Source organism: Botrytis deweyae (assembly GCF_014898535.1).
Source record: "Botrytis deweyae strain B1 chromosome Unknown BDEW_002, whole genome shotgun sequence".
NCBI lineage: Eukaryota > Fungi > Ascomycota > Leotiomycetes > Helotiales > Sclerotiniaceae > Botrytis > Botrytis deweyae.
Window position 1 is genome coordinate 1,548,771 of NW_024066209.1, and position 13,283 is coordinate 1,562,053.

Sequence of the window (13,283 nt, forward strand, 5' to 3'; positions counted from 1 at the left end):
TTACACCAGTACTCTGTAATAAGTAAAAACTCGGAACTCGGAATGGTAAAACAGATGATAAAAAACTTGGCATGGCTTTCTGAGCGGGGTAGGGCAGATGTGTTATGTGTTAGTGGATGCAAGCTTATGGGTTGTGGGTTGTGAGTGTTTATTGTGTAGTAAATTGTAATGGGTATCAGATTCGACTTTTCTGCGACTTTCAGGGAAATGGATATTCTGTATACCCCGTGTTCGGAACGGGCCGCAGCTTGGAGTGTGTGGTTGTAATTGTGATGGTATGGTATGGTATGGTATGGTAATAAATGGAATGTTGGAATGGGTGATGAATAATGTATTTGTTTATGCTTTACGGAATGGCTGTATAGATAGGTATGAAATGAATCTTGGAATGAAGCAGCATAAAAATATATATGATATCCATGTGTACGTACATAAGCACAATAGATCGAGCTGAACTACATATATTAATTACTACCTCGTAGATAGTAACAAGAGCTGGGAATACACCGGTACCGTACGTACATCCAGACCTCGACACATAGATCCTGGCGTCGATCATTTTATGCCACTTTTTTGCGTGAATCCATAAATGGCATTCTGGGGAGTTGCATTCGAAGCAGAGGAGAGAGGATGGATGGGTGCAAAAAAGAAAGGGAAAGGGAAAAAAAGAACTTTCGATTCTTGCAGCAGACCGGTGGATCTGACTGAACCCATGCTGCTACCGATGATACTTTAACTTACAAAGGCAGGCAGGGAGGGAGGTACATAACAATGGATCAATCATATCGACCCAGGTATGTGCATATGCAAATCTATCATAGGTATAAATAACAAAGGCTTAACCCTTCTCCGTCAAGCGTGATTCAACCTTAAACATCCACATCGCCGACACTCATTCTCATTTGGTCCTCAGATAAACTACAGTGACAACGAAAATCATACGTGCAGCCAATATCGATTTCAGCACCTGCGCCAAGACATAACACAGACATCACACACATAACACGAGCGGAAAAGTATCGATGAAAGACAAGGTTTTTCTCAAACTGTGAGGAGCTTCTTTCATCATTTGTTGAATTTGTTAACACATGTTACCTCATTACCTGTTACCACTTCATTTTACCAATCTGTCTATCGTAGGGGTGGGGAGAGAAAGAGACCAAAAGAGACAGAAAAGGGAAAAGAACCTGTTAAAAACCTATCAATCTGGAGCACCCAGAGAATCTGCAAAGTATTACTGGTATACTGGTATACTGGTACTTGTCAAGTGCTTTTCTTTATTTGCATCTTTTTTTCATCCAGTTACAGTTGCGATGTGTGTTCTTGATCATATCGTATCATATCACATCACCAACAAAACATAACATCTCTCCATCACGAGGTAGCATCAGCTTTCTTTACTCTCTACTACTATTGCATCAGCAGTAGACTTTCGGCTTCGCTTTTGATTTCCATTTGATCTTGACGTTTCTGCTACCATTCCGTAAATTCGCTTTGACGATTATATTGTGGAAAAAAAGAAAGGGAAGAAGATAATTTTTCGTCAATCTCATTGCTTTATATCAATTGCTCTTCTCTACCTACCTACTTACTAGATTCCCTCACAATCACCATATCATAATCCGATACCAGCATTCACTACTCAGAGTCATTTAATGAGAGCTGCGCCGAAACGCTCAAATGTGTCATGTACTCCATTGACCCTGTCCACACACTTTAATTGATCATCTATCACATTTCAACCCAGGTACAATCTCGAAATGAATTTCAAGGAGAAAGCGAAACATGGCCGCTCGGAACCAGTGCGGAGAAACACGCTTGAACGTATGCTCGAGTTAGAGAACAGGAGCAAGGTACGCAAAAGAATATCTCAGATAGCCAAGTATTATTGCCTAACATACATAAATTAGCTGCAGCGCATGCAGGCCTCGACAGCGGCAGTCAGTCAACCGCTGCGTAATAGCTTTTTTCGCGAGAGGCGTCCGAGCAGTTCTAATGTATATACCAACTTTCCTCCCGAACGTCCTGTCCCATTCAGACAACCAGATCGAGCAATGACTACTCCAACACTATCCGTTGCGGTGCCTCCTGCGCAGATATTCGAAAAATCCAAAACAGCACCCAAAGCATCTAAAAAGGGATTTGTGGTTGAGCCGGTGAAGGAAAAGTCCCCGCAGATTGTTGCAGATGTAGATGCAGACAATTCTGATGCATCCTCAATATGTCGGTCGCCGGCTTGGGATGGTGGTGACGGCAAGCAAAGAAGAATGGCAAAGAAAGAAGCTCAAGATATGCGCAAGAAGGAAGAAGAGCGGTTAAGAAAAGAGAAAGAAAAGGCCGAAAGGGAGACCCGAGCCGCGGCACAAAAACAAAAGGGTCGATTGAGCAAGGCGCCTCCAACCAGCAAGCGCCTAAGTAAAACGATACCCGCAGCTCCAGTGGGTCGAGCCAACTCTGAACCTGCAGTACAAGTTGCGCCGGAAATAATACAATTGAGTCCTGATTTCGATGATGGTAGACGATCAAGGCGAACGAGTTTGGATCTTGGTCTCAAGAAACTTATGTCTTCTTTCAGATCCAGATCCAGATCCACAAGCATTTCTGCGGATGCAACTCCAAGAAATCAATCAAGCTCGAGTTCTCCAACCTCGACCGGATTCATTGGAGGCTTGAAATTGCAACAATCGAGTGAAGCGGCGGCCCAAAACGAACTCCGAGACGGGAAGTTGTCAAATAACAGACCAGCTAGCCACGGTAACAAACCTAGTCAGAGTCGACCACCCATATCACTTGAGAACTCTCGATATCGCACATTGGACCTGTTGGCTCCATTTGGAAACAGTGCACCTGCTGTCGAACTCCCAACAAAATCCCAAAGTGAGGACTCTTATAGCCCCCATACTTTGAAAGGCCCGGAAGCTAGTGAGCAGCCCGCTAGTGATCTAGAACCAATCATGAATAGAAATCCTCGAGCCCGAAAACCGAACGAAAATTTGAGATTGGATCATGGTACAGAGTCAACAGTGAATTATAAGGCCAATCATAAGCCTCAATCGCCGCATGCTGCTCCGCCATCTCCAGGCTTTAGATTTGGCTTGGAAAAAAGCATACCAGCAACCCAAAAAGTACAAGAACCTTTGTATTCTCAGAATTTTGATATATCTCCTGATGAGACTAATTCTGAAAACAACGAATATTTTCCACAGCTAAAAAACTTCGGCAAACAAGGAGATCTAAGCAGCTCAGCCCATGATATCAAATTGGATGCCGCTCCCATAAAAGAAGTTATGAGAAGAACACCGTCAATTCATAATGCGACTGGACGTAGCAGGTCGGTTTCTCGAGCTAGAGAAAATGCGGAAGTTGTGGACCATGAAGAAGATTTTCGGGCATTCATAGACGATGAAGGAGCTCCTCCAGGTTTCAGGCTCACTGCGCAACCATCCCAGAGCAGTATTCAACCAGAAGAGGGCATGTTCTCTAGGCGCGATTTGCAAGTCCCATCTTTCTACCCAAGCCCATTATCGCTCCAACCCAAAGGAGCCAAGAATGGTACAGCGAATATAAGTCATAGATATTCGTCTGCCCCAGACTCGCCTTCTCTGCAAACTTCTCATCTGGATGAACCTCTTAAAAAGTTACGCCCGCAATCTACTCTTTCGCCACGTGCCGCTGGCTTTGACAGCAGATCTGCACTACCGAGTCAAGCTGCTCGGAGAGTATCAGAACCCGAATACTTATCCCCCACCGTTTTGTCGCCTCTAGAAATCAATCCTGTGCCACAGCAGAAACTCTCTCCCCAAACGGCTAACACAACTTCACCTCGTCGCCAGAAGGACCGAAGATCTAGCTCTAGATCTTACACAGGATCAAGTGAAGAATATCTGAGTTTCGATGAGCATTCCAGTATCACCACTCCAGCAGTTTCAAGACCACAGTCGCAGAAGGGCCCTATTGCATCTAGTCATGATACCGCATCTCGCAAGTATCACAAAGTCCAAGATTCTTGGAATCAAACTCCGATCCCGGTTAAAATCAAAGATGAAGAAGGTAATACTTATACGCTAAGTGGCCAGGCCACTTCTACTTCACAATCTACAAACCTTCATGCGTCTTTAGCTTCTGCAGATCCCAACACAGATGCGGGAGTTGCAGATCTTCAACGGAGACTTAGTTTGAGTAAGTCATCGTCAACTACTGCGCTGCAACACACTTTGAATTTTCTACCGGAGCTCAAACATCAACCATTGCGTCCACGACAAGGTCCTGGGAAACGACAAAGTATTGAGGGAAAGAATGTGCCCGGGAAGGGAGATGGAAATGGACACGGGCACGGGGGAAAGCTCAGACGAGAATCGGCATCTGCCTCTGCTTACGCGCAATACAACAATTCCAAAAACTCACTCATGTCATCGTCTGCTTTTAACGGAGGCGAATCATCTAATTCTAACAGCAATTCCAGCTCTTCCGAAAAAGACAACAGTAATGACAGCAGCCAATATCTTCGATCAGCCCGTCTCGCGATCCCACCCAGAAAAGGCCCTCGCATGTCCAACCAACTCGCAGCCTCTTCAGCACAGAGTCTTCACAGTAATGGACAAGGTGGAATTGAACCAATGGCGAAAATGTTTGTTATTTGCTGTGGATGCAACTATTTCCATGATATGCCGAGTAAGCTCTACGAGTGCATGGCAAAACCGGAGGCGGTGGTCAAGGATGAGGGATTGGGGGTTAGTGGGGTGGTTAGCACGAGGGTTAGTTGTCCTTGGTGTGGACACGGTATGAGTACGAAGTGTTGTGAGGGGTGGGCGGCGGTGGTTGTGCTGAAGGAGAGGATGCATTAGGGGTTTATGGGAGGATAAATGGGCGAAATGAGGGAATGGAAGGAGGGGAGTTAATGATTCATGTTTTATGGGAGTGAAAATTTAGCGTAGCGTTGGATGGTAGACCATGGTATGGGGATGAACAAAAAACTTGGATCTGTTTCAAAGTTGGGAATGGGAGATTTAGCTCGGTTGGGCTTGGACATGGTAGTAGGAAAATATTAGACGCATGGTATGGTATGAATGATATGACAGCATTGCATGGATAGATGGATATTGAGGAAGAGTGAAAGGAAATTCACATGGATAGGATCGAATGGATGATTTTTTTTTTGTGGAATGAAAGGTTAAAATGGGATACAAGATTTACGATAATGATACGCATATACGCGGGGATATAATTGGGCGATGGTTTTTGGTTTGTATGCAGTTTTTGTATATGGAGGTGGATGGAGGTGGATGGAGAGGAGAGGAGAGGAGAGGAGAGGAGAGGAGAGGAGAGGAGAGGAGAGGAGAGGAGAGGAGAGGAGAGGAGAGGAGAGGAGAGGAGAGGAGGTTTCGAAGAGGAGCTGAAAGAGTGGGCGGGGCTGTTGGGGTGGGTGATTGTGGTTGTGGTTGGACTTGAGATTGGGGATACTTGTGAGATGGGAGGAAATCTGGTATCTATCTAGGTAGGTGGAAGTAGAATGAATGAATGGATGGATGGATGAATGAACATTCAATGAATGAATAAAGAATGAATCAATGACAATTTTATGAATAGATTGGTGAAGGGATAAATGAATACTTTGTGATATGTGATGTGTGATGTGAGTGAAAAGTTAGTATGGATATCTATTTACCTATTTACCTATCTATGTATTCGAGAGATTTGAGAAATTTAGCTAGAGTCATTCATTGTATGTGGGAATTAGATGTAATGATGTGTAGGTAGGTAGGTAAGGTAGGAGGAGTATAAATGTTGATTTGAGGAACTGAGGAACTGAGGAACTGAGGAACTGAGGAACTGAGGTAGGGAATGTGTGGGTGGATGAATAGGTAGGTATATAGGTAGATAAATACATAGGTAGGTAGGATAGGCTGTTCGCTAATGGTAAGATCTTATATCGTGGGATTTCGATTATCTTTTCCCATCTTTTCAATTACATTTCAACAACAACAAATTATTACATACCTCCTTCCAACCAAGCAATATCGAAAATGGTGGAAAAATAATAACGATCAAATAATTCCGCATAAACTTCCATAGTAATGGTTTTTTCTTCAAGAGAGTTTTAATATGCTGTGTTGGAATGATATAGGCTTTTTCCAGAGAACGACTTCTGAGGACTACGTGCTGAGATTTCTTTCATGAACAGCAGAGCGTACACTCTAGTGACTCTACCTCCTAGAAACCTTACAAAATGTTGCCTGTCCGTTTCTTGTCCTCAGTGAGTAAGTTTCCCCGGTAAGATCGACTGATTCTGTGTGCTTGATTGGAGTCCTCCCCACTTTAGCCGTTCAATATCGATGTAGGTTTGGTTACATTGAAAGTAAGCAAAAACACGTCAGCACGCAAGATTTTTTTGAATCTATGTGTCTGATATTGGAACTTGGAATGAATGTCAGGCGATGTTCTGTTGTTTCAATTCAGAGTTCAAAAAGATTGATCGAAGTCGGTGCTGAATCAGCTGGTTCTAATAGTCGGACAAATTTATTGATCAATCACTCAGGATGCCCCTATGGTTTCAACGGCTCAAGGACAAAAAAAAATCGAGGAGGAGCGATTCGCGTGATACCTTGTCATCAGCTGCGTCGTCGTTGACTAAGTTATCAGTTCAGTCATCTACTGGGAACGAAAATTCACGAAACTCATCAATTACATCATCGTCAACTGCACTGCCTGTAACATTACAGATCGAAGCAGAGCGTGTGCAGAAGGATGGATCTCCAAGGCGCTTCTGGCATGATGCAGTTCAAATGCTGCAAGAAAATCCGAGCCATCGGGAACTTCTGGATACGTACCAAAAAATCTTACAAGCAGAATCAGAAGCGACACCGTCTAGCGCTAGTGCAGCACCAGACTACTTGTTGAAAACAATCGACCGTAGTCTTAAGCTTCTCGATGAAAAGCGTTCAAAAATCCGGGTGGGCAGTGCTACCGTGGAAGTGAGGGGTGCTCTCAACAAAGTCGCCAAAGCTGCACAGTATGCCCAGTCTTTTGTTGGCTCGTTGGTATCGGGAGAGCCTCATGCGGCCATGGCCTGGGCCGGTCTGAGCTTGTTTTTGCCCGTAGGTTGCTACATATATCTAAATTGATTTTCGGTCTTGATTAATGTGTCATAGCTCTTGATAAATGCAGCTGAGCAACCAAAAGCTCTGACTAAGGGCGTTGAGTACGTTTCCGAATTACTTTGTCGATTCTCCGTCACCGAGCGGTTGTATCAAGAGCAAATCAGAGACGCCCTGGCTACTGTTCTCACAGATACTGAGGAGCTTCGGTCAAGCTTTGAGAAAAGTCTTACGGAACTTTACGCGCAGGTGCTGCTGTATCAATGTCGCGCAATAAGCCAGCTGAATTCCTCGAAAGTGATTGGTATTGCGAAAGATATGTTCAAATCGGAGAATTGGGATGATTTATCCAGCGAGCTCAAAGAGTATGAGGCGAAGTGCAATAGATATAAATATGTCTTGGATGCGGAGAAGACGGAGAGAGAGTTTCGTAACTTTGAGAAATATATGAAAGGTCTAAATGAGATTGAAATTTCATTGCAACACCAAACAAAGGAGACTCTCGAAAATTTCAAACATGATCAGGATTTACAGGCCAACCAACGTCAAGTAGACCTAGAGAATGCCTGCATTCAGAAATTTTATGTGTCGGCTTATGAGAAACAGATGAACCGAAACCCGGATGCTGTCAAGGATACTTGTCGTTGGCTACTTGACAATTCAAATTTCCAACATTGGAGAGATTCTGAATTGTCTTCTTTACTTTGGGTTTCTGCTGGCCCCGGTTGCGGAAAATCAGTGGTGTCGAAGATGCTAATCAAAGCGCTATCAAAGACTTCCTTGCCGGGAAGAACTCGAACCATCTGCTATTTCTTCTTCAAGGAAGATGATACTTTGCAAAGGACGGCAGAAAACGCTTTATGTGCTATACTGCATCAAATTCTGAGGACACCAGGAAATTCAAAGCTCGTACGACATGCGATTCCACACTGCGACAAGAGCGGGGCAAATATTCGTGAATCGTTTGCTCAAATGTGGGAGATTCTGATGGATATTGTGCAAGACGAAGCAGCCGGCGAAATCATCTGTATCCTTGACGCACTCGATGAATGCGAAGAAAAAGAGGGCAGCGGCCGCTACATGCTCATTGAGAAATTTCAAAAGTTCCATAATGACTACATAGAGACAACGAATTCTAGGAACACATGTTTTAAGATTCTTGTCACTAGCAGGCCTTATTTCGATATTGAAAGAAAATTCAAGAGCTTGACAAAGAGATATTCTGAAATTACCTTATCGGGGGATGAGGAATCGGCGAAGATCAGCAAGGAAATTGATCTTGTAATCGAGGAGAAGATAAACATGCTGAGATTTCAGTTGGAGTTGGACAATGAAACAACCTCTGCTTTAAAAGAAAAGCTATTGAGCATGGAACACCGGACGTATCTTTGGCTGAGGTTAATTTTTGAAGTTCTTGAGCAGCAACTCAAGACGACTAAGAATTATTTACTTGAAGTTATTGAAAAACTTCCGGGGACTGTCGATGATGCATATGAAGCTATTTTAAACCGAATTCCGAAGAATGAGTTCGAAAGAGCGAAGAGGCTTTTGAGCCTTGTTGTTGTGGCAGAAAGACCACTGCTTGTACAGGAAATGAATGTTGCTCTTGCCATCGATGAGAACCTAACTCAAGATTCCCAGGCTTCAGCACTCAGTCTTGATCTAGAACCAGAGGCAGTTTTTCGAGCGGCTTTGGGCAATATTTGTGGACTTTTTGTCACTGTTGCCGACTCCAGAGTATATTTGATTCACCAGACAGCTCGTTCATTTTTGTTGTCTGATGGAAAGACACAAACAAACACAATCGAGGGTCCTACTTTTAGATGGAAGAATTCTGTATATCCATCTGAGGCTCACCTGCTATTGAGCAATATCTGTATCAATTATTTTCTTTTCTATGGTCTTGAACGAGACATATCTGTCATTCAAGAAAATTGGCGGGAAATCGTTAATGAAGATTATTGGGCAAAGACGATGCCGGAACGCGCATATCTCATTCCGGAATATTCATTGATCGCCTACGCCTCCGGAAACTGGTGGAAGCATCTACTACACACGAACTTGGAACAGGGTTCGCCTATACAAGAGAATGCTTGGATGCTGTGCAACACCAATTATGATTATTTCCTAATTTGGATAATGGGGGTTTTCTCTGACGATTTCGCAGAAGATCTAAATCTCCTTGACTCATTAGAAATCGCCGCAGTCTTAGGTCTTGATTTTGTAGCCCGGCGTGCTTTTCAAAGTCCAACCCTTTCTTACAGATATTCAGAAGCATTATACCACGCCGTCATAATGACACATGGGGATATTGTCCAGACTATTCTAGAGGCAGTCAAAATAAATGACCTTGATCGTTTTCTGATTGCGGCCATTAGAGTGGAGAGACGCGCTGATGTAGACACGTTTGGAACAATAAGACTCTTGGTCAAGCATGGAGCTGGAAACCAAGATCTTCGACCAGCTCTCACTACTGCTGCACAGGAAGGTCTATATCATGTTGTTCGTTTCTTTGTCGATGATTGTGGGATAGATATCAATAGTCCTCTCAATTATGGATTGTCAATCCTATGCTTACTCCATCCATCTTCTGAATTTGAGGAGCAAATTCTATCTTATCTGTTTGAGCGAGGCGTGGACCCCAACGGCGTACCAGGAAATGCAATAACCCCATTAGAGGCAGCGACTAATACATGCAGCTTGAAAATGATCAGATTTTTGCTGGAGCACGGGGCTGATGTCAATCTGTCAGGGTCATCCGGTTGGGGTTCTCCACTCTGTCAAATCCTTCAAAATTCATTCTATAATTCAAAAGTAAAGGAAATGGATGACTCTACCTATTTACTGCAACTTTTGGATTCAAGTCGGGAGAGAGACTGTGTGATACAAATGCTTTTAACAGCTGGTGCGGAAACTGGTGGATGGCCAGAAAATTTGTCGGAGGCATTGTTACAGTACAACAACCGCCAGAAACGGCGCGAAAAGCTTGGAATATGTATTGATACTGGCCTTGATCTAAAGAAGGTAGCCGAGTCCAGAGTTCAATTAAGTTTGAAAAAAGAAGCATGTTCTGGCTCTGTCGCCACTGTGTAGTATACTTAATTCGCTACTAGGTATACTACATATGGTAGTATAGATAGATCATGGATGACGGCCGGGTGTTAAACAACAGAGACATGTGCGTGGAAGCTACTTCCATCTAGTTAGGACAGGAAACCTTAGGATGCTATTGGAACTTGGACTTGCTTTTGTTTGATTTGACTCTGGATGCTGTCATGTAATTATCAAATGGACTGTTGGAGTATAGCTTCTACCCGGAAAACAGGGATGGTCTTGCTTCATTTGTGCTATCAAGGTGTGGTTTCTCTTTAGAGGCTGTCTTAAGCGAAGCGTACCAAGGGGCTTTTGGGAGGAACGGAAAAGAGATCTTATAATATTCACGGGTAATTTGATAATTTGAAATTTGAAAATTATGTTGAAATCAAATTAAAGGTTAGTTGACCAACTACATCTATCATCACATTTCATCGTAGCATTTTGTGCTCCCCAGTCGTATCACCTGACTCCTTCACTCCCACATGTGTCTGAAAGAAAAACGACTACTGGTATAGATCCGGATGAGCAGCCTTGATAAAATCAGCACCCCTCTCAGCAACCATGTAAACAGCATTCTGAATTCGGCAATCTGGAATGACAGGGAAGACGGATGCATCAGTGATACGAAGATTCTTGACACCGAACACCCTAAGTTCGTGATCAACGACACCTTGCTCGATGGATTTCCCGAGGCGGGCGGTTCCGCAGGGATCTGGAGGGTGGAGTGTTAGTTTGATGAAAAGATTTAGTCCGAGGTGCAACTTACGGAATCCAGTCTGACTTCTCTCTAAAATCATCTTATTCATAGCCTCATCGCTATTTCTGGGCATGGGCCATGGATAATCTTCCCCTATGATATCTTTCATTCCGTCGCCGTTCATTAGGATATCATCCACATATCGACATCCTTCACGCAGAGCGATGAGGTCCAAATCGTTGGAGAAGAAGTTGAGGTTGATGATTGGCTGCTCAAGTGGATTGGTGGAATTGAGTTTTACATAACCATTGCGCGAGAGAGGACGGAGTAGATCAACGATAACGGTAAGCCAGGATCCCGTAGGTGGTGTAGGAATGTGCCATTGGAAGGCATCGCTAAACATGGGCACGAAATCAATCTCAAAATGTGGTTGGCCGCTTGGTCCAAAGGGGTCGATGTCATTGTTGGCTTTTTTGGCGGCGACATAATCTTTGCTTGTAGCTAGATATTCGTCGATACGAGGCAGACCGACGAGTTCGAGAAGACCACTACTGTATGGACCACTCTTGTTCTTTCGGTAGGCGCTGATAGCACCATCGTGTTGGGGACCAGCTCGTAGGAGATGATCATCGAGCCCTAGGCCGTCTTTGAGCCTGAAAACGTGCGGCATGATGGGGTGGTCGAGAAGATTCTTTCCAACGTGTTGCGATTCGACCTTGACGTCGATTCCATGAGGAGCAAGACCTTCGACTGGACCGATTCCAGATAACATGAGGAGTTTGGGAGTTTCATATACGCCAGATGAGACGATGATTTCCTTCTTGGCTCGAATGGTCAGTTCGTTGCCTTCAGCTGTAATTACTACGACTCCGGTTGCGGCTCCATCTTCAATGAGAATTTGTTTGGCGTGGGTGTGGCCGAGAATAGTGATGTTTGGTTTTCCTTCGAGGAAGAGGGCAGATGTAGAGCGTACACCTTTGTAAATAGTATTCATGGAACGAGCCAATCCGTGCATTTCTCCATCGTAGATCTCGTCATTAAGGATTCCTCCCTTGCTGACCCACGCGCTAGACAATGCTTTACGGAATGGCTCGAGTTCAGGCACCATGTCAGAAATGGCAACATCAAGTGGACCATTACGACCGTGTTTCGCCAAATCTGGATTATACAGATGACTATCATCGTGGTAATTGGCTGGCTTGTCAAAATGCTCCTTGCAGTTATCCCAAGTCCAGCTTTGACCACCATATTTCTCCCAATCGTCAAAAGTAGCTTTGCTACCTCGAATCCAGGTGTAGTAGTTAAGAGCACTACTGCCTCCTAGGACCTTCCCACGAGTGTTGGGCTTTTCTACTCGGGTATAATCTTCGCGGTCGATCATGGTAGTTTTATAAGCCCAGTCATATTGGCTTCCACGGAGCTCGAAAGCTCGTGCTGGAGTCTGGATTTCGGGGATGTCTTTGTTGTGTTCGGGTCCGGCTTCGATGATCAGGACTTTCACGTTGGGGTTCTCAGCAAGACGGCCGGCAACTGTGTTGCCTCCAGTTCCACTGTTTGATATGTCAATGTTTGTCTTGTGGCTATATCATGGAAACATGCTTACCCTCCAACAACAATGAAGTCGAAGTGATTATCAGTTAGCACGACCATTTTGAGTATTCAAAATCGAAATTAGCTATATGATATTGGGATGGAGGACTGAAAGTTAGAGCTATGTGATTAAGAGGTGCGATTAAATTGTTGAAGGTGGATGATGAAGTGACCAGTTGAGGATGGAAAATACTCTCGCTTTATATCTCTATAATAGATGAAGCCTTCACCATGTGAAGTCTGTGACGTCTTCCAGTTTTTTGACCTCGCGGGCGTCTCAATCGATCAGACCCGATGCTTGCCCGCTGCAATCCGAATCAAAATATGGGGGAGCAAACATCCCTAGCCTCGCTTTCCCTGTATGGTAGTATGAAAGGATTTTTATCAATGTAGGCTGATTATCAAGCTCCGATTTCCACGGCTCTCATGACCTCAGTGAACTCTTAGGTCGTAGAGCCCTGGAAAAATATGCATGCTAACCCCCTCATTGCAACATCGGGACATTGAAACTTTACGAGAAGTGATGACAGCATGGCTAGCGACAGCGAGAGGGGTGGCAAAGAAGGCAAGTATCGGAGTATGCTCGTTGTTGTTTGCAAAACGATCTTTCTTTAACCCCCATGAGCCCTCCCACCTCGGAAGTTGAATGGAAACATGCATGGATTCAGACGTGATGTAGTGAAAATGCTACGGTGAGACCGTAGAAGTAGTAAATTCAAAGGGCTTGTATGCCTTAACCTTGCCCATTACATGCGCATCTTCACCCGAAGAATCTTCTCTGTCGCCGAAAACCCGAATGCCATCAT

The 13,283-nt window shown here is 44.2% G+C and overlaps 3 protein-coding genes across 3 annotated transcripts; 2 read left to right on the forward strand and 1 right to left on the reverse strand.

The window, feature by feature from the left end:
• Window positions 1-1,760: 1,760 nt before the first annotated feature.
• On the forward strand, window positions 1,761-4,844 carry EAE98_001160 (uncharacterized protein; the record flags this gene model as incomplete). Its single annotated transcript, XM_038948777.1, has 2 exons — window positions 1,761-1,853; window positions 1,911-4,844. 2 exons carry the CDS (start codon window positions 1,761-1,763, stop codon window positions 4,842-4,844), a joined length of 3,027 nt encoding a protein of 1,008 aa, XP_038815043.1.
• A 1,692-nt stretch (window positions 4,845-6,536) lies between these two features.
• Window positions 6,537-10,187, forward strand: EAE98_001161 (uncharacterized protein; the record flags this gene model as incomplete). Its single annotated transcript, XM_038948778.1, has 2 exons — window positions 6,537-7,094; window positions 7,149-10,187. 2 exons carry the CDS (start codon window positions 6,537-6,539, stop codon window positions 10,185-10,187), a joined length of 3,597 nt encoding a protein of 1,198 aa, XP_038815044.1.
• Window positions 10,188-10,693: 506 nt separating this feature from the next.
• Window positions 10,694-12,537, reverse strand: EAE98_001162 (uncharacterized protein; the record flags this gene model as incomplete). Its single annotated transcript, XM_038948779.1, has 3 exons — window positions 10,694-10,902; window positions 10,957-12,437; window positions 12,491-12,537. The coding sequence occupies 3 exons, from the start codon at window positions 12,535-12,537 to the stop codon at window positions 10,694-10,696; spliced, it is 1,737 nt and encodes a 578-aa protein (XP_038815045.1).
• Between the last annotated feature and the right edge of the window lie 746 nt (window positions 12,538-13,283).